General features: G+C 42.5%; 1 protein-coding gene across 1 annotated transcript; it reads left to right on the top strand.

The window, feature by feature from the left end:
- Positions 1-18,350: 18,350 nt before the first annotated feature.
- LOC147702993 (uncharacterized) lies at positions 18,351-19,463 on the top strand. The gene has a single exon (XM_086929463.1). It carries the CDS (start codon positions 18,351-18,353, stop codon positions 19,461-19,463), a length of 1,113 nt encoding a protein of 370 aa, XP_086785589.1.
- The last annotated feature ends 340 nt before the right edge of the window (positions 19,464-19,803 follow it).

Raw genomic sequence — 19,803 nt, forward strand, 5'->3', positions numbered from 1 at the left:
CCAGAGGGTGCTGCTTCTTTCTGCCGCTCGGATAGATTTTCTGCACAAACAGATGCGACCTGTCGCGACTGCCTGCATTGAGCATATCTCACTAAGAGAAATTCAGGCGCTCCAACATCACGATAGAGGGCGCAAATCCTTCCTCACGCCCACCAACGTAATGTTGCTGATCTTTGCACGGAAATAATTCGACCACATGTCATTATTGGACTAACAATGTATTTATGAAGCAAAAGAAAAGTTGCTGCAAACAAAAGAAGAGAACCAGCAGATTAAAGAAGACGAGAAACTAGCGGTAATGGAGAAACATCCATGCATGGTTACACACGTAAAAAGTTATTGAGAGATTTAATCTGAAAAATGTATTAAAAATATCATATGGTCAGTGAAAAATATATTAGAAACAATGAAGTTCAAATAAAACAAAATTAAAGGGGGTGAAAAGTGCAACCATAGTGACCAACTGTGCCCGAGTGAAGCCCAACACAATGATAGAAACTGGCTAAGGATATTGATAGATTCATAAGTTTAGGAAGGCATAACAGGTCAATTGCAGGGTCTTAACTAGTTTAGATGATCACCTGAAAAGAAGAATTGGAATGTAGAGGTTGGGAAAACCATGTATTTGAAAACTCTCGCAACTGCAAGGGGAGAGACTTACTGAAAAGCAGAAGCTATCTAAGCCAAATGGGAATGTGCACCCAGTGTCGCTCCTCTGCTATAGCAGAGGAGCGTTGGGCCACTCACAGTGCAAGAAGTCAAAACATCAAATGGTAATTACTTTTATTTATTACCATTTTATGTTTACTTTGCGGGCGGGTGGGCGGTGCTGCGCTGCTCTCTGAACAGGGCGGGGGAGGAGTGTTTTGTCACGGCGCTCCAAACCAATCACAACACTACATGTAGAGTTGTGATTGGCTTAGGCAAGGGAGCCAGGCTGTCTGTTTCCTATTCCTGTCGGAGGCAGGAGAGCAGGAGCAGTGAAGACGTGCAATTTTGAGGAAAGGTAGGTTTTTAAAAATGTACCAAACAAGAGGGACAAAGGGGCAAGTTTAGCGAGGTCCAACACACATGCCCCACTAGTATAGTGAGCAGAAAAAGGGTATGGAGATCCTCAGAATCCGAGTAAGTGAGCATAAAGAGACAAGTGGAAGTGGCACCAAATGTTGCTCATTCCACCTGGCGAGAAAACGGGGGGATCTCCCTTGTTGGAACTAGGGCTCTCACACACCTAGCAAGCTAGGTGTCATACTTCATCATATGAGCCTGATCCTCGTCAGGTCGGCGCTTTAATACCTGATGGGCACCCAGTATGGGGCTCTTTGGCGGGGATCTTCTGGTCCTGCCGTAGGGTGAGGTGGGGGTAAGAGGCCTAGTGTGTGTAGATGTGAAGTGAGTGGATTAAAACAGGTCAGTTAGTCAATTTTATTCTGGAAGGTAAACTGCCTGGTTAAAACGAAAAGAGAGGCAGTGAACTAGATGTAAGGTTTCTAGCTGTGTGTGCCCTACTCTTAGGTGGTCAACATGTTTCGTGATCTCAGCATCCGGAGGATCAGGGCACTTCGTCAGGACCAAAGAAACTATCTACACAACATGATAAGTGGGACTCTACATACCATGTGTTCAGGTAGGATCCGGCGCCAGGGTAGGTGTACATGCCAATGTTCGGTGAATGTGGGACACACTTGCAGGCTGCATTAGACCGCCACTAGGGTACCATGCTAGCACTCGGCATACTGAGTGTAAAATAATGCGTAAGCTATAGTTAGGTTTCAGTAGAAAGGAAGTTGAGGTTTACTATCTATTGAGACAAGCCATCGGCAGAGATGGTCCTCATTTGCCACCATCGCTCGAGAGATTTTAGCATGTGTGTGGGACATTGCCAATAATATATTATAGCATACTTTATTCTAGGAAGGAGATTAGTCATTTTTGCTTGTTGGTCTTGCAAGAGATAGACAAATTTAGGACCATAGGATATTTATTTACACACTAGCACATTGATACCGTTTTCTTAATATTCCAAGTAAGAGATATTTTGGGGTTGTAATTAGTCATTTTGACAGCTAATCTCTTATACGAACCATGAGCTATCATATCAGGAGATTTCTCGAACATTAATCATCTTTGTTTGGTAATTACAATGATAGACAGTAAGTTACCAGTAAGCTTATTTCGTGATACATTAGACTAGTTTGCGATTTTGGCTTATGAATTGCAGCAAAATTGGTTGCCAGTTTTTTTGATCCACCTTTAAACCCTTTTCTTTCTCCAACTGTAGGGATATAGGACAATATTATTTTCCTACAATCCATGGTAAAAAAGTTTTTTATGGAGACATTTATCCCACTCCTAAAGGTCAGTATATTGAAGTTATTATTTATAATGTGAACAGAAGGTTTGGTTCACAATTAGTTATCAGTAGGGTTATTATGAGCATATTGTGTTTTTCTGAAAAGTATTACCCATCCAGGCCTCCAACAAATGGAAAGATATGGATACAGAGTCAGTGGCTAGCTAAGGGGTAAAGATAGGAGGCAAGGTAAGTTTTAATGAGAGTTATGTGAGATACACTAGAGTATAACCAGTTGCTCATTGCATATCAGGAGACCCAATAGTAACATAACATATTGTATATCATGTTGTTTTTAGAGACTACAAGCCTTTCTTGATTATCCCTGCTGCCTAAGAACCATATAGAGATCCACATAGTTGCGCATTTTGATGTAGGTATCTATTAGTTCATTTTATATAGGTCAAAAGGTATAGACTGCAGATATTAACCTAACATCCAGAATATTGCTTATTCACCACTGGCTGTTTATGTTCATTTTTATTTCTTAATCCAGTTGTACATACTGCAGTTGTCCGCAATTCTTAACATCAATTGGTGCGGATTGTGAACCATTATCAACATCATATGGAGTAAGCGAAGGTAAATCACATATTTAGAATAAAATCCCATACAATGAGGTAGAAATTATTGCTTTGTATACATGACTGAGCGACCTTTACCAGTTAAGCCTCTTTTAGCAATCGTCAACAATATAAGAAGCAGAGTTATATTAGTTTATATAGTCACATAACTGGTGATACTTGCATGTTATTTATATTTTACTTTATGTTATTTATTGTTATTTGTATTAGAGCCTTAGTTCACTTTTAAATTTGAATGTGATTATGTTACATTGTCATTCACTTATTAGTTTATTGTATTTCACGGCAATACTCAAGTTGGGTAACCTTTGACCAACTATCTAGGATATTCAATCATGTGTTTTATGCATGTATATCTAGAGTAATTGGTTGAAAGTGCTTCTAAACTCTAGATCATAAGTATGTTTGTATATTCCCTGTTTAGTAACCACTGGTATGGAAATCCTGAAGAAGGCTTTGCCGAAACGCGTTGGTGTTCAAAACATACCACCAGTGTTTGTTTGTTTGGTTTGGATTATGTGCAAAGCTGCATAAGCACAAATAGAACATTATGTATAGAATAATTGTAAGATAATTACATCGTATCACCAAAATTGTATTAGGTAACATTGAATGACCTGGCTCAGTGTATTGAATTTCTGCTGAAGAGACAGTTTTACTAGGCTACACCTAAATACATATGTAAATGTGGTTCTAATCTGCACTATATTATTGGGATTGTGTATTTATTCATCTATATGAGATATCTATATGTAAAGTATATATTTTTTTCTATTTAAAGATATAATAGGAATAATAATAAAAACATTGAATATTTTTCTATACTACAATTGTCATTATCTTTATTATGGTATTATGTATCTAGAGTTTACATGCCCTTCATAAGTAAATAGCACTGTGCCCAGTACTTTTGTTTTTCAAAATAGCTTACACAGGCTGCAATGGAAGGCCTGTAGAGATAGTTTGAATGGTCTCCCATATGTGGCATAATACGGGAAACAGCGTTTACAACGCTATCATTACATCGCAGTACTCTTACAACGTGGTTGTTACAACAACCGCGTTGTTAGTATGCGATGCATTTACATCGCAAGTCATTACAATGACTTGCTGAAACGACTGCATTGAAAAAGCACGCGATGTAATAGATCGCGTTGTAATTTACTATATTCGCATAATATATGCTTCAGCCTATGGGGGACCTCTAGGCTACCTATGCTCCGGATACCAAGTTCCATGTACTAGGGACTTTTAAGGGTACCCCAGTATCCAATCTGGGATGTGCCTAAGTAAGTAAGTAAGTAAGTAAGTAGTAAGCTTATAAAGCACACAAATGCCGATGGGTCTTGGCACTGAGGGAGGGCATAGGTTTAGTACAGGTGAGGGACCTTACGTCTGCCTTGCAAGGAGCCACGTCTTCAGTAACTTCCGGAAACGAGGTCTGGATGGTTGGAGTCTGGTTTCATCCGGCAGCTGGTTCCATAGTTTAGACGCTTGGTATGTCAGGCTCCTACCCCTCCCCATTCTGGCCCTGTGAATCCTGGGAATCTGGACTAGACCTTTGCTTGCTGATCTAAGGTTACACTGAGGAGTGTACTGTAGAAACAGTTTTTGTATATCCGCCACTCCACCCCCAAACTGGGTATTATGAACCAGGCAGAGCGCTTTAAACTCAATTCACTGTCGCACCTGCAACCAGTGGAGGGTTTTAATGCTGGCAGATATGTGGTGGAACTTGGGAATGTTCATCAGCATTCTGGCCGCCGCATTTTGGATACATTGCAGTTTTGAAAATTGCCGCTTATTAATGCCAATGAAGAGGGCATTACAATAGTCAATCCTGGAAAGAATCAAGGCAATGACAATTTATGTCCGCAATTCAGGAGGAATAAAAGGGAAGATTTTACGGAGTACTTTCACCTGAAAGAAACATGCTGATGTAAGCTGGTTAATTTGGCCTTGAAAACTAAGCTGATCATCCATTAAAATTCCCAAGTTCCTGATCTTTCCTGCGGGTGCAGGGCAATTTCCTGCCTCTGCCGGCCACCAACCTTGGTTCCAGAGTGGTGTACCAGACCCAAACTCCCTCACTTCAGTTTTGCCTGTGTAGTTTGAGATAGTTCTGGTGCATCCAGTCCATGATGTGTTTTAGACAGCTGTGGAACTTCCCTGTGATAGTGTCAACATTGGAAGAGATGGAGATGACCAGTTGTGTGTCATCGGCATATGATACTAAAGAAAAAAACATGTCCTTTGGTTAACCCAGCCAGAGGTGTCACGTAAATTTTAAAGTGTGTTGCGGAACTCCACAGGGGAGGGTGAAGCTCTCTGATTAATGGTAGCCCCAACAGAACCTTCGTTTCCTATCTGAGAGGAAAGCGGTCAGAAGACTGAGCGCCCCTTCACTGACACCTATTTCCTTCATTCTTAGAATTAATACCTGATGGTTAATGGTATCGAAAGTGGCTGATAGGTCCTGGAGGATTAAGATGGCCCTTGCCACCGCTGTCCAGTTGCCTACGTTTCTCGTCCGTTGCCATAATCAAGGCAGACTCTGTGGAGTGATGTTGTCTGAAACCGTGTTGAGAATGTTCAAGAATGTTATTCCACTCTATAAATCCCATTAAATTTTGTTTCATGTTTTTTCCAGTATTTTCGCCGCCAGCACCAGGCAGGAGATGAGACGGCAATTTTTGATCACGTTGGGGTGGATAGAGTTCTTTTTTAAGATAGGCCTAATACAAGCCTTCTTCCATGAGGTGGGGAAAATTCCTGAGCTGAGGATGTTGTTGAGGAGAGGGGCAAGTAGGGTGCTGTCTTTGTTCGAAGCCACATGAATAATTGCCGGCAGAGAGGGGTCTGCCGGGGATCTAGATTTAGCTGCTAATAGCAAGTCATTTGTTCTTTCCATGGAGAGAAGAGAGAAACTGCTGAGCTGACTGTATGTGGACAGCCTGGCTGAGCTTACTGTCTCCTGCATACTAATTTTGCAGGGGCTTGAATTTTTACCTTCCAGTTCGTCGTAAATCCATAGAATTTCTGTCCGGAAGAAATGTGCCACCTGGTTGCAGAAATTCTGGTCCAGCACAAATTGGTTTTCTAAGTTAAGTTTAGATAGTGCTGTGACCGTCTTAAAAAGGTCTTGTGATGAGTTTTTAGCCCCCTTTATTCCGTTAGTAAAGTACAGCTTTTTTTCATTAAAAATGGCTCACTTGTATTCCTCTAGGGCATGTTAGTAAGGCAGTTTACTCTGTTTACTGTAATCTGCTCTCCAAGACCTCTCCAGGTGCCTGCACCTGATTTTTATGGCTTATGGTCAGGACTATACCAAGGGGTAGATACCCTTTTTCGCCGTTGTGTGTTTAATCTAAGCAGAACTAACTGGTCAATAGCAGCTTGGATCCAACTGTCCATGTTATCAGCTGCCTCGTTAACAATTCCTCCTGGGGATGTTGGGCTATTGTCAAGCAACTCTATTAGCTTGTCTTTTCCTATTTTATGCAAGGCCCTTGATCTTGACCTGGGGCAGGTTCTAGGACTAGAAACTGTCATTCTCCTTGTATGTAAGTTTAAAGGAGATGACACTGTGATCCGATCAGGTTACTGGAAATATTTTATCAACTAATATATTGTGGTGATTGGTGAAGATACCATCAAGAGAGTGCTGGTCCTTATGTGTGGGTTCAGAGACTAATTGTGTCAGCTCAAAACCTTCTTAATTGTCAACCAATGTGGCTGTATCTATGTTTTTGTCTGCTACCAAACGTAAATTAAAATCCCCTAGCATAGTAAACGTTGGGAAGTCCAAACATGATTCCATGAACATTTGTAGACCCAGTAGAAAAAGCGTTTTTGGGCCAGGGGACCGGTGTAGGAGAAGACCAGGAAAAGAAGCAGTGTTGGAGAATTTAATATTAAACTCCATGGCTTCTGCACCTGGAAGCTGACAGGATGCAAACGTGGCCTTGAACATGGACCGGCAGATAATCGCTAAGTCTCCCCCTTTTATGCCTGATCGCACTGGTCAGGGAGTAGCCTACTGGTGTAACCGTGGCCAAGTCAGGCTCAGAGCAATACGCAGCCCAGGTTTCTGTGAGAAAGCCTAAGTCTGGATCTAGGGATTGAAGTAGGAGTTCTAGTTCTATTTATGCTTGATAGCCGATCTGGTGTCCAGAAGTATACCTTTTAGACCAGCCAGCTTTAGTTGGATTTTTGTATAATTATTGTTATTAATTTTCTTTGCTTCCTTGAATGGGTGGTGCAGACTTCGAGCGATTTGAGATGTGGTATTTGTCCCTGCGCTAGGTAAAATCTTGTCTTTACCCACCCATCAAGGGGATAAGATGACAGTGGGTGCAGTAGGATACATGATTAAGAAACTGCACCCTGTACACTGATAGCCATCAGTGTAATTGCCCCCCGGCCACCTGACACAGTTGTTGCAATTACCAGTATTGAAAGTTTGTAACTGTGTTGCATAGTATTTCATTTTTTTAAATTGGGTAGGGGTTCTGGCGTATGGTGCTGTCCTGGCACTGACGGGCGCAGATGGGCTTGCCTTTGGCGCGACCGCTGCGTGCGTCCACTGTGCGCTTGGGACTGCACGACTGAAATATGCCCCGGGAGTCAGAACAGGAAGTGAGGGAACCGAAAGTGAGTGAAAAGACTGGACCGCCAACTGCTATGATGGCAGCCTGGTTAAAGAAAGAAGAGGTGAAGCCAAGTGATGCTCTTTCCATGCAATCGAGGGGAATACCTTGCGGCGGACCGAAGAGCAGGGGTCAGGTAGGGAAGAGACTAACCCCCCTCAACTTAGCAGGTCAATTGCTAACTCACACCTTTAATATTAAAAATATTAAACAATAAAAGGTCAAATACAGTTAAAAGCCTTTTAGGGGCGAAGGCAGAGAGACTGGGGTCCTGATTAGCAGGATCACAGTCAGAGTAGTCAGAAACAGCATTACATCAAGCAAATAAAAGTGGGGGTAACCATAGAAGCACCCCCATGAGCCTGCATTGACACATTGCAGCCCACTGTCCGCCAGCGCAAGGGAAAAGGACAGGAATTCCTGCCCTTTTCTTTTGACACACAGCAGCATAGCAGGAAGGCTTGCTGCACTGCTTTGCGTTTAAATATGGTTAAGGAGGCCCTCTTTGTCTAAACAAACAAACCACTCATAATTTATGTAAAAAGGAACCTCATCAATGTGGTTAATCATGTACCTGCTGTTGCGTATATAGCTCTCATTAAAAGGCACAAATTAATTAATGAAGTGATCAATGTATTTTCCCAGTGGTTCCAGTACTGACACTTAAAAACAATGGGCCTATTAGGAGGCTTTTTGGTGTCCTTGTGGACTTTTGGTAGAATATAACGTGCTGATGTGTACTGGGATTTTGTATTCAGAAATTATTTCAAACTCAAGTTTACTCAAGTACATGTCTATCTTTGTCTCCAAAGTAATGTTTTTAATAGTTTTTTGGATCTCCCATAGGATGTAACTATTAAGCGGCATAGGATGATATACGTTGTTCAGTTATCTCATGACCTTCCCTTTATAGTCTGTTAGATTCTGTATCACCATCCTGTCCCCCTTGTCAGTAGGTTTAATGATGATGAAACCGTTCTTCATAAGCTTGATCAGTGCCTGCCTTTCCTCCAAGCTCATGTGTAAGGGTATGTTTTCTCGGTTAGTTTCGCGTATGTTGATGTCTTTAAGGACCATTTTCTCAAATGTCTACATTTCCACAGGTAGTTTGTTACTAAGAGGATTGGACGCAGGATGACCTCAACATAAGGGGGTTGAAAGACTCATTGCAGGGATTGCCCATAAAAAAGGGCTTGATGCAAAGCCTTTGGAAAAATTGGAAAAGGTCAATCTAGATGTTGAAAAAGTCTGTTTTTCCAGTCGGACCGAAATATAGTCCCTGGCTAAGCAGAGTAGAGAAAAGGATATGCTCAGAAAGGTTACACATGTGTATTGTTTCAGGTATTGTAATGTTATCAATAGTGGTCAATGTTACTTTCATGCTGTTGGCAGTGTACAGTGTTGTGTTTATTGTGGAGGACCCCACTGGTAGAGCTTGCTCCACGTCTGCCTTTCTCCCTTTGTATTAAGCTGAAACAATTGTTCACAAGGAAGTCATTAAAAAGAAATGTGTAAATGCTGCAATGGTTTTTTCTAGTGCTCTCAAGACAACCATTAAGGATAGTCTTCAGAGCACTAGAAAAAACCCTAGTCCTTGATCTGAAAACATTGAATAAGTATATTATAAGACATCCTGTTGTATTCCAATAACCTGTCCTTCACTATACACCGTCACTTCATGTTTTTAAATTAGACATTGGTTATGGTCACTTCAATGGGGTCCCAAATGTCACTTGTCTCTATTCTCCATATGAATTTCAAATATGTGTGTTTTTTATAAGGATCTTGCATTTTCAAATGAATAGACCACTCACGTGGACGTATGGGTTGCTCTTGTGTTTTTGAAATATTTCTCCGTTTTGTAAGCACAGTGGTTGGCTTCGACCCCGTCCTCTTCCCCTGCCCTGCTTGTTTTTGCTTTGTTTTGCTTTGTGCAGGATATTTTGTTGGTCTGTGCCAGTGCCTACACCAGGATCTGAGTAATCCACAGAATTGTGGATTATATTTTATTACACTTATGTCCACACAATTTTGGTATTATTAACAACATGATCACCTGAGCACAGTGCACTTGCTTTGAAACATACTGTTAATGCATGCAACATTTTATACTGAATGCACGTATCGAGTCTTTCTATTCCTGTCATTAATTCATATGATTGACTCTAGCATTGATTAATTGTAAACATATGTAATTTTTGTACATTGTTCTAACTGGAACTTCTGTTTTTGATGTGTCAGAAGTAGCAAAGGCAGTGCAAAGAGCAGAATGCAGCATGTTCTGATAAGCACTATTCACATTCATCACCAGCTGCTGAAATCCACCACAATACATGTTCTATAAATAAAAATATCTTCAGTTGTGCAATTCACTTTCTTATGATTAAATAAAAAATGAAACAAATGAAAAATAAACATTTTTAAACAATCTTTCCATAATACATTATTGTGGCCACACTGTCTTTCCCTCTGTTCTTCTCATTGCTGTGGTATAAGTGATCAAAATGTATTAACAATAAGGAATAATTTAAGCCAATAGCATAATTTCTTTTTTTAGATTTATTCAGCTTCATTTAAAACCATAAAAGCATAACATTACATAAACCATAAACCTTAAAATACAGGTAAAATACATAAAACATCATTTTTAACGAATAAGCCGCAATATACCGCAATCTCATAATTGCTTTTAGTAAAACAAGCAACATTAAATATAATAAATTCATCAGTTGATAATTGTAACAACATGAGAGAAGGTTGAACTATAAAAGCTTTCCTGTGCTCAACATAATACCCACCGATCATAGTAAACTGCATTGTGTCTTGCGGAGACACATTGTCACTACCTCAAGGGTGCAATGAGCCTGCCTCATACTGTCATATAGATGCTGCTTTTCTATATACTGTGTTAAGTGAGCATGAGTTTATTAAGTGTTTAAACAACATATTTTCCTTCGGCTTTAGTTTGCACACGACGCATAATTGTTATTGTAGCTTTCAACCTAGATGAAAGATGTGATTTATTTGAGAATAATATGTTATTAATCTGATATCAGTAGCGCTTGGTACAATGTCTGAACAGTGAGTGCTGAACCCTCTAAGAATAACTTAACACAAGGTTGCTGGGAGGCCTGATCCTCGCACCACTAGACATAACACAAATACAGTTGCTGCCAACATTGGGCTCTAAGCAGGTTTAAGATAGAGTTACTGAGAATGCAAACACACACTTGATGATGCTTCGCATGCAGAGAGCTGGTAGCAGATGATGTGATCCTCTCCTCCTGACATTTAGAGGTTAGGGCCCGCCCTGCTAAAACCCAAATGAGACCTTCTTAGATATAATATAGTATGCTAAATAGGGAGTGCGAGAAATAGGTGTTATTAATTTCTATTGATTTTAGCATTATAATATGTTATAACCGTTTGCTTATTATGGACTAGTAACTATGCTGATAACTCTGATTCTTATAATATGTATTTTTGTATTATATAAGATACTGCGTTTGAGAACCTTGCATTGAATAATAAATATTTCAAAAGTGCACGTGCCCTCTTTTACTCCACGTACTGGTTTGAAATGATTATAGAGCGAAAGAGTGTTCATGTGTTCCACGATACCTGAGGTAACCTAAGTTCATGTTCTGGTTTGTCTAAGTCATTGGGAGTTTGTTATGACCAATGAGACACTGTAGCTAGCTCGGTAAGGGGATTTTGGATACTGAGGTCAGTTTTGGGTCACCCTAATTCACTGAGGTTCCTGATATCTATGCACAGTTCTGTAAGAGAACGGAATCCCTTCTACATGGCGCCCAAACGTTGGTGGTCTTATATCATGACACTCGAGTAGTATATCATTCAATCCTTAATCCCTTCATACCCGTTTCCGGGAAACGGTGGTGTCGGAAAAACCTACCTATTTTTGAAATAGGTCTTTTTCAAGCATGATTCTATCTATAAAGGTTTCCTTGAATTACTACCCAGTTGTGCTACAAAGTATTCTTTGTTTTTATACGTTCCTGTGCTGTCATGGCACAAGCCGTGGACATTCCGCAACATATTCGCATTGCGGTGCGTGATCATTTGCGGGCTTATAATGTTCCTTTGGAAGGCTTGGCTGTGATAATGGTGGTTAGTGCGGAACATGCTTATCCATACGAATTGTTTTATTCATGGGTGACGTTTCTGCCAGTGGACGCTAACTCTGGGGTGTTCCACACATACACTGCCGCTGCTGTGCCTAATGTGTATACTCCGTACAGAACGCAGGAAGTACCTATTGATGTTTGGCAGCATGGAGTTTGGTTTGGTGGCGTCCTACCCCATTCTTTGACCGCTCCGAGGTTAGGTCCTTTGTCCATTCCAGGCGCAAATTGGCCTGTTTTGGCTGGATTTACTCCTCACCCTCTGCACGGCAATTGTACCCTGGCGGAACTTCGGCGACTTCATGTGCTCGCTATTGCTGTGATTAGAGCGCTAGTGCACTACACAAGCCGTAATCTTCAGGGTGGGGCCCCGGAGGTGCGGCGTTTCCGGCAGGGCAGACTGGTTTGAAAATCAGTCCTGTGATGGTCAATAACATAATGGGCAAGATGCCCCTGGATAAGGATGATTTTCCTTTCTGGCTTGACGAGAAATTTGACCAGTTGGAAGCAGTGTTTCCAAATACGACTCCGGGTGAAAAACACCGGATTCTTACGCTTAGTTTGCCGAAGGATTTGGCCCCTGAGCTCGTTGACTGTGAGACATGGGGGAAGACTTTTGCAGCAGTCTATTCGAGGTGCTTTGGCACCCCGTCTATGTGCAATCTGTCTACGGTCCTTAAACGTGTTCAAGATGATCACGGACCGGAGTCTGCGGTTGAGTTGGGTATGCGCCTGTGTGGCACCTTTGATGTAGTTTGCGATCTGATCCTTGCAAATGTCAAGGGGGATGCAGTGAACTTTCAGGTAGCTAACGCGTTAAAGGCGGTTCCCGATGCCGAGAAACCCCGGCAGTTAGCGAAGATAATTGTGGCGGCTTATAAAACGGTTGGCCGCAATGCCAAGGGTCTTAAGCCTTTTTCTGATAAAGAGAAAAAGCAGCCCCAGGGACAGTCTTCGGTAGCGGCGGTTCAGCCCAATTCCAATAAAAAACAAAATTGGCCTAAAAAACAGGGTAAGCAACAACAACAATAGGCTCAGACATCTCGCCCTGCGTCTCCATTGCCTGCACAGTCGGAACGTGTTTATGATTTGCCCGATCGCACGATGATTAAATCTGATCGGTTTCAGGCTTCTGACCAACGCTCTCCTCGTTTGTTTCAGGACTCATCGGCTCCGTCAACCGGTGGTGGAGGGGGCGGCAGGGGCCGGGGTGGCCAGCAAGGACGTGGCCAGCCCCACCCGCACAACGGTGCAGACAAGCGGGAGGGCTCTACGCCTAAGAGACCGCAGTTTGCCAAGAAGAAAGTCGCAGCCTTAACGGCGCATCGATATGCCCCAGATTGTGAGAACGCGGCTTCGGAATCTGACGTGGGCTCTGACCTTTCTGTACAGCGCGGCGGAGATTACCATAGTGAGAGAGGCCCTCCGTCCACTACTGAAGGTGACAGCGACTGATACTTATGTTGTGATTGAAACAGCTGATACAAGAGTTGCTCCCCCTAACAGACTTTTTTGAAATTTCCTGTTAATTGAAGGTGACATACAGCGTACCATAAAAGGAGTATTTTGGGAAAATCTTTCATCTACGTATGATATTTTGCTTTCGGAGGCTGACTGGCCCCCGCCTTTTGTTCTTGCAGCTGCGCGAGGGGAGGAGGTGATCCTCCCCAGTTTCGCGAACACTGTTTCGAGAGTGGAAGCGCTGCACTTTGCAGAAGAGTGGGCTCTGGCGCTTGCACCGACTGTGTACCGCAATCAATGTGGCTGGGATAAATTGTCCCCAAGCCACGAGATTCCTTTAAGGTCTCAGCCGCAGCCTCAACCTCAATATCCCATCCGACGTGAAGCCAAAGCTTCAGTCGCGGCTATCCTTGAACAATTGGAATATCAAGGTGTGATTGAAACATGTGTGTCACCGATGAATAACCCCCTTTTTACTGTGAACAAGCCGGACGGCTCATATCGTTTGGTTTTGGATTACAGGCATTTAAACTCGCATTGCCGTAACTGTGCAGTACAGAATACTCACGGCTCTGCCCTTGTGAATAGTCTTGTGCGTAAGCGTTTCAAAACCACGCTTGACATTTCAAATGGTTTTTATGCCCATAGATTGGACGGTCTAAGTTCCCAATGGACCTCCTTCACATGCGGCGGTGTCCAAAAAATGTTTCCGCGTCTCCCAATGGGCTATCAGAATAGTCCTGGAGTATTTTCTGCACGCCAAGTATCCTTGTTAGAGAGAATCGACCCGGATGCTTGTTCGTATGTGGATGACATATATCTCTCAGACGACGAACTTTGGGAGCATCTGTGTCGAATGAACAGTATTATTTGTAACTTTGCAGACATGGATTACAAGTTTAACTTTGCAAAATCGCACATTGCAGAGTTCACAGTGTTGTTTCTAGGCTATGAACTAAACAATGAAGGAAAAGGATTGGCTCCTCACTTCCTGGAGAAATGCGCACAGTTGCGTGCTCCGACAACACTGAAAAAATTACAGTCTTTACTGGGCTTCTTGAATTTCGGGAGGACATACATTCCGGAATATGCCCAGCGTGTCAAGCCTTTGTATGCTTTGATACAACCATCTTTTTCCAAATCATGCTGGCTGCCTGAGCATTCAGCTATTCTGAAGTCTTTGCAAGCTGATTTGCTCGCCTCTGAATATTTACAGACTCGTGATAACCAGACCAACCTGGTGATAAGAATTGTCCCTGGGACGGTAGGTTTCACGTACCTAACTTTTAATGAAGGAGATACAGTACCTATTGCTTACAAGTCACACTTGTACACTTCGGCTGAAATGCGTTTTTTCACTGTGGAGAAAGTTTTAATGGCTGTGAAGATGGCAATTCTCAAGGAACGTGCCCTGTCACAGGGAAAACGCATGTTGGTTGTTACCCCGTGTCCTGCCTTGGAGGCAGTTACAAAAGCCAGTGTACCAAATTCCAAAGCTTTGCACCTTCGGTGGATACAATGGGCTGCATCCTTGACGTCCCAGGATGTCACGTTTATTTTTGACGCCACTCTGCGGTCGCAGGAGTACTTACAGTATGAATTCGTTCATCCGGCTCCTTTAGCAATGCGGCCGTTGGAGGATTTCCATTGCATCATTTACACTGATGGTTCGGCGCAGGTTGCGCATGCCTCTAAACATGCCTACATTTCCGCATGCGCCATTGTGGTCGGTGCTATGGTGAACGATGAGTTCAATCCAGTGTCGTGCACACGCAGACACTTGGAGACTGCACTGCACAATTAGCAGAGCTTCGTGCTCTGATGCTTGCATTGGAGTACGCAGATCCTTGTGTGACGACTTTAATCGGAAGTGACTCTTACTACTGTGTCCAGTCTTACAATGAAAACTTGTTCTTTTGGATTCAGAATGAATTTCGTGATTCCAAAGGTAGCACAATAAAACATAAAATGATCTTGGTCCGAGTGGCGGAACTTAAAGAAAAGTTACCACTCGTGTTTGTGATTCATACTCTTGGCCACCAGCGTGTGGGAGTCCACGCTGTCGGTAATTCGCTTGCTGATGAGGCGGCGAAGTCAGCAGTATCAAAATACTTAGTTGCAGCAGTTACACGGTCCAAAGTAAAATAGATGATGACATCTTGGCAGCCGTTGCTGCCACTGAGAAGGATAGGTAAATATCCTGCGGGGTTCCCTTCGAAGTACACATACCACTTAAGTCCCGATAAGGTTCCTTATGTGAAAATTCCTGAAGTTGGCGAACGTTTAATTCCCAACTCGGATCGCAGAGCTACTTTGATTACAGCGGTGCATGAAGGTGTGGCGTCTGCGCATTCGGGCGTCTCAGCCACTGTAACTCAGCTACAACAGAGGTTCTGGTGGCGGGGACTGTACAAACAGACGCGCAATTATGTCCTTCAATGTGTCATTTGCCAGCAGATTAAGTCTTCAACTGCTGCGCGTCCGCCTCAGACACAGTTGTACATATCTAATAAACCGCTAGGTTGTGTTTATTTAGATCACTGCGGTCCTTTTTCTTCTGATACTGCGTATAAGTACATCTTAGTAGCAGTTGATTCATGCACACGCTTTGTGTGGGTATGGCCCCATCGCAGCGCTGATTCACGGACTGTCATTAAGGATTTGCGTGTCTTTGTAGGGATTTTTGCCTGTGGTACCTTCCATTCGGATCAGGGTCCGGCTTTCGCCTCTAAGGCGTATAAGGATGCTATGGTTTCATTGGGGGTCCAAGTCAAGTTTTCGTCTCTGTACAGACCTGAGGGTAACAGTGTAGTGGAACGAATGAACCGTGACTTAAAGCAATCTTTGACAGCTCGAGTTATAGGCACTGGCAGAAACTGGTTGGCCCATCTCAATGGCGTGCAGCGTGCTCTAAACAATCTCCCTAGAAGGTCTTTGGGTGGGCGGACCCCATATGAAATGCTCTTTGGTATCAAGATGTATGTACCTGACCTCGACGGTCTAGACTGCAAGGCCCAGGCCACGGCCTTTGACGTAGATGAACATTGCAATGTTTTATAGGATCTACAAAAGACCAGAGTTAGTCTAGCTAAGGAACATTTGCCCTCCACATCGGATGATGCGTTGCAGATCCCGGTAGTTGGCTGGCTACCCCAAGTTGGAGAACTGGTTCGAGAGAAGATCGATAACAAGAAAGAATTTGGTCCTTCATATCGTACACCGGTTCGAGTTCTTGGAGTGAAGGGCACAAGAACAGTCATATTACCACCGCTTCCAGGTCGTAAGGAAAACAGATTTATCTCAATTGACAATGTCAAGATACACAGGGTGGCCGATTCTTCATAGCATGACACCGGCGGTATCCTGTCCTTCCATGGTGAGGCATTCTGTGTTGGCTATTACTTCTGGTGCTGAGCCGGAGGTGTCCCTCGAGATGCCTGTTATTTCCAGTCCATTATTAAATACTTTTCCTGTTAATGACAATGATGAGCTGAACTACACCTATCCAACTCATTTAGCAATGCCGGATTTACAGACCCGTTTGGCCACACAATCAAGATTCTCTTTTAACTCTGTTTCAGTACATTCGAAGAAACCCTCAAATATTGCAATTTATGCCACTTTATTTAAAAAACATTTTTTGGTTCCCCCTTGGACATACATTTGGGTGATTCTCTTTTCAGTTTATCTTTTTATGTCAATTGGTTTTGTGTTTTATTTTTTCCGTTTAATCGATGGCCACTATGTCAAAGAAAGAACAGGAATTCGGTACCTTAATGGAACATTGGCCCCTCTTTCCTCTTCACATTCAGCACACAGACTGAAAAGAGATTTGAATACAGTTAACATCACAGCTTGGCCTGTTCTTGATGGGATTTGTGGGATGCAGTTAAGTTTCAGATACATGGCCCCACTGAAGTGATTAATGTTCCGAATGTGCTTAGAGTAAACATGGGGGATGTGGTAAAACAAAATATACGTTCTGATGATGTGGATATTCAGGCCGTGGAAGCATTATTCTCTGATTTAAAATATTATGCTGCCTTTGATGCTGAGGATTTATACTTACATTCTGTTAATTATGGTGATTTTTTTTGCTTTCGACATTATGGTAATCATTTTTTGCAAAAAACAACTTCCAGAAGGGGTACTGTAAATTACACACAGTGGGAACATTGCCAAGCACCATTAAGAGGTAGCTCCAGTACATTTCTGAAAAAATACACATATTTTACAGACTTTAATCAATCAAATCCTGAGTCATTTTATTTCAAAATGACACAAAAGTCCATGTTCAACGTTAGACTTACCGATACAAAATTGCTGTATTCGAAGTCTTTCCTAGACAAGGTAGCTGTGGATGGCTACGAGCTATGGAAGGAAGCAATTGACCTTAAATCGGTTTGGGGTACCAAAGATTGGCAGGTACAAGGCACTGAGGCTTTGCACCGTGCATGTCTCATCCCGAATCACATGTTGTTTCTAAATTCAACTATTTCCCAAACAACATGCTTTGGATTGGCTACTTCTAAAAAATTAAATACACCAACTATCCCCGAATTGGAAGAATATTCAGGTTGGGGTAATTATACTGAATTGTCCATTCGTGAGTTACAAACTCTATTGCATAATTCATCCTTTAATGTATCCAGTTTGGATCCGAAGGGTTGGCTGATGTGGCATAGAAGTGCTGATTCTTGCCAACGTCGTTTTCTGGGTTTGATTGAAGGGTTTACAAAAGTCAGGCCTGATCCCCGTTTTGAAACTGATCATACTGTCACAACTTACTCTGTGGGCAAACTGTGTCAGAATTGGTTACAACATTCCACGTTAGCTGCGGTTAAACTACATCTATCCCATTTAAATGATAATGTGGATTTAAATGATTTTATAAAAGGCACGGCTAATGATAGATCTAAACGGTGGATTTATGTGGTTTACAATGAAATTTGGAAATTTTTCGCAAATTGAGGCTGCTAAGCGCCTAAGGGCTATTGACCAAGCAAATTTGGAAAAAGTGCTTGCGGTTGTCGATAACAGTATTAACATGCTTTCTTCCCGAATTTACACGTTAAATAATATTGTTTCTTCTGTAGTTGACATTGTGAATGATGAGGTGTCTGTCTTATACCATGGTCAAAATCAATTGCGTTCTGTAATGCAGTTTGCATGGACACTACAGACTCTTAAGGTGGGCCGTGTGCCCTGGAGTTACATGAACGTGTCCTCCCTCTTTGCCCCATTTAATTTGACTGACAAGCAGCGCATGCTTTCAATGCGGGATGCATCATTTTCTATGTTACATATTGAAAAGTTAGAATCGTTACCCTTTTCTGCAGCTGAAGCCACTGCTGCAACATGGTTAATCCATGGATTAATTACATTACCATTTGCTTTGTACAAATTCACTAATTGTATGCGATATATTGCAATAGGGCGATATGAACCATTAGGCAGCGCATTCCTCCATGAGGCATGGTCTTTACCATACACATACAGATGCCTAAAAGATGGTAAGGAAGTGAATCTTAATGGTGAAGAATGCACGCAGTCGCCTGACCGTTCATTAATATGCAGACACATCCAGTTACACGGTTCTTGTAATCAGGACTGGCCTAATTTAGCCTGTGTTTTGAAAGGCACACCAGTACCAGCGATTGTTCCCACATTTACATTATTGACAAATGGTAGTTATTTGCTTTTGAATAACGAAGAGTGTTGTGGTTTAATGGTCGGTGTCGCTTATGTGGTTACTGTATCAGAACGTGTGGTGTGTTGCAAGAATGTACTATATCCTCCCACACATGGGAATTCAGATGTTTCCATCTGGCCGCGCATCCCAACCTTGAAAGCGGAGTTCAATGGTATGAGTAGAATAAGAGCCTTTTTGTCTCAAAAGGAAGTGGCCCTGAGCTCGGCCCGTGAAACTTATGTCCTTCACATAGCTAACACACGCACAGAGGTGCAGGCACTTTTAAATACTGACTTGCCGTTTCATTTCTGCGAATTAGTTCATCAAATCTTTAATGCCTCCTCCACGTCTGGCTTAGATCATTTTTTAGAATTAGTTAGCAGTGGTCTCGTGACTACCTTTGAAAAAATGTTTGGTGTCATCCCCGCGTTCTTCCATTCTATATTTTCAAGTTTGTTTGGCGGATTCCCTGTTTTGCTGGCTTTGGCTGCAGGCATTTTGATATTATTTTGCTTCCTAAAACATGGATGCCCGTCCTGCGCAAGAAGCCGCTCAGCTCCTTCTGACACTGTTTTGTAACCGGATGCTTGATTACTATGGCACCCTGCCGCTTGCAACTTTAAGCACGGCCTTTGGATTATCGTTTCGATTTTCCTATTTCACATGTGTCCAGCCTGTGTTTCAGTGCCTGAGCTGTGATTTCGACTGGGCCATTGATTTGTGTCTCTGCTTGCCGATATCTCCTGACGTCGATTTTAATCATCTGATGGGCCCCGTAGTTGCTCACGAGTTGGTTTGTTCTGGCGAACGGATTATGACCTTGGCAGCGATGCATGGACTAATGGGTCAGTGGGACATACCTGCAGCGGCGCATGAGTTTCTGGCACATATCGTTCTTGAGAACCCACCGATTTGTCCT

Source organism: Lissotriton vulgaris, chromosome 7 (genome assembly GCF_964263255.1).
Source record: "Lissotriton vulgaris chromosome 7, aLisVul1.2, whole genome shotgun sequence".
Classification (NCBI taxonomy): domain Eukaryota; kingdom Metazoa; phylum Chordata; class Amphibia; order Caudata; family Salamandridae; genus Lissotriton; species Lissotriton vulgaris.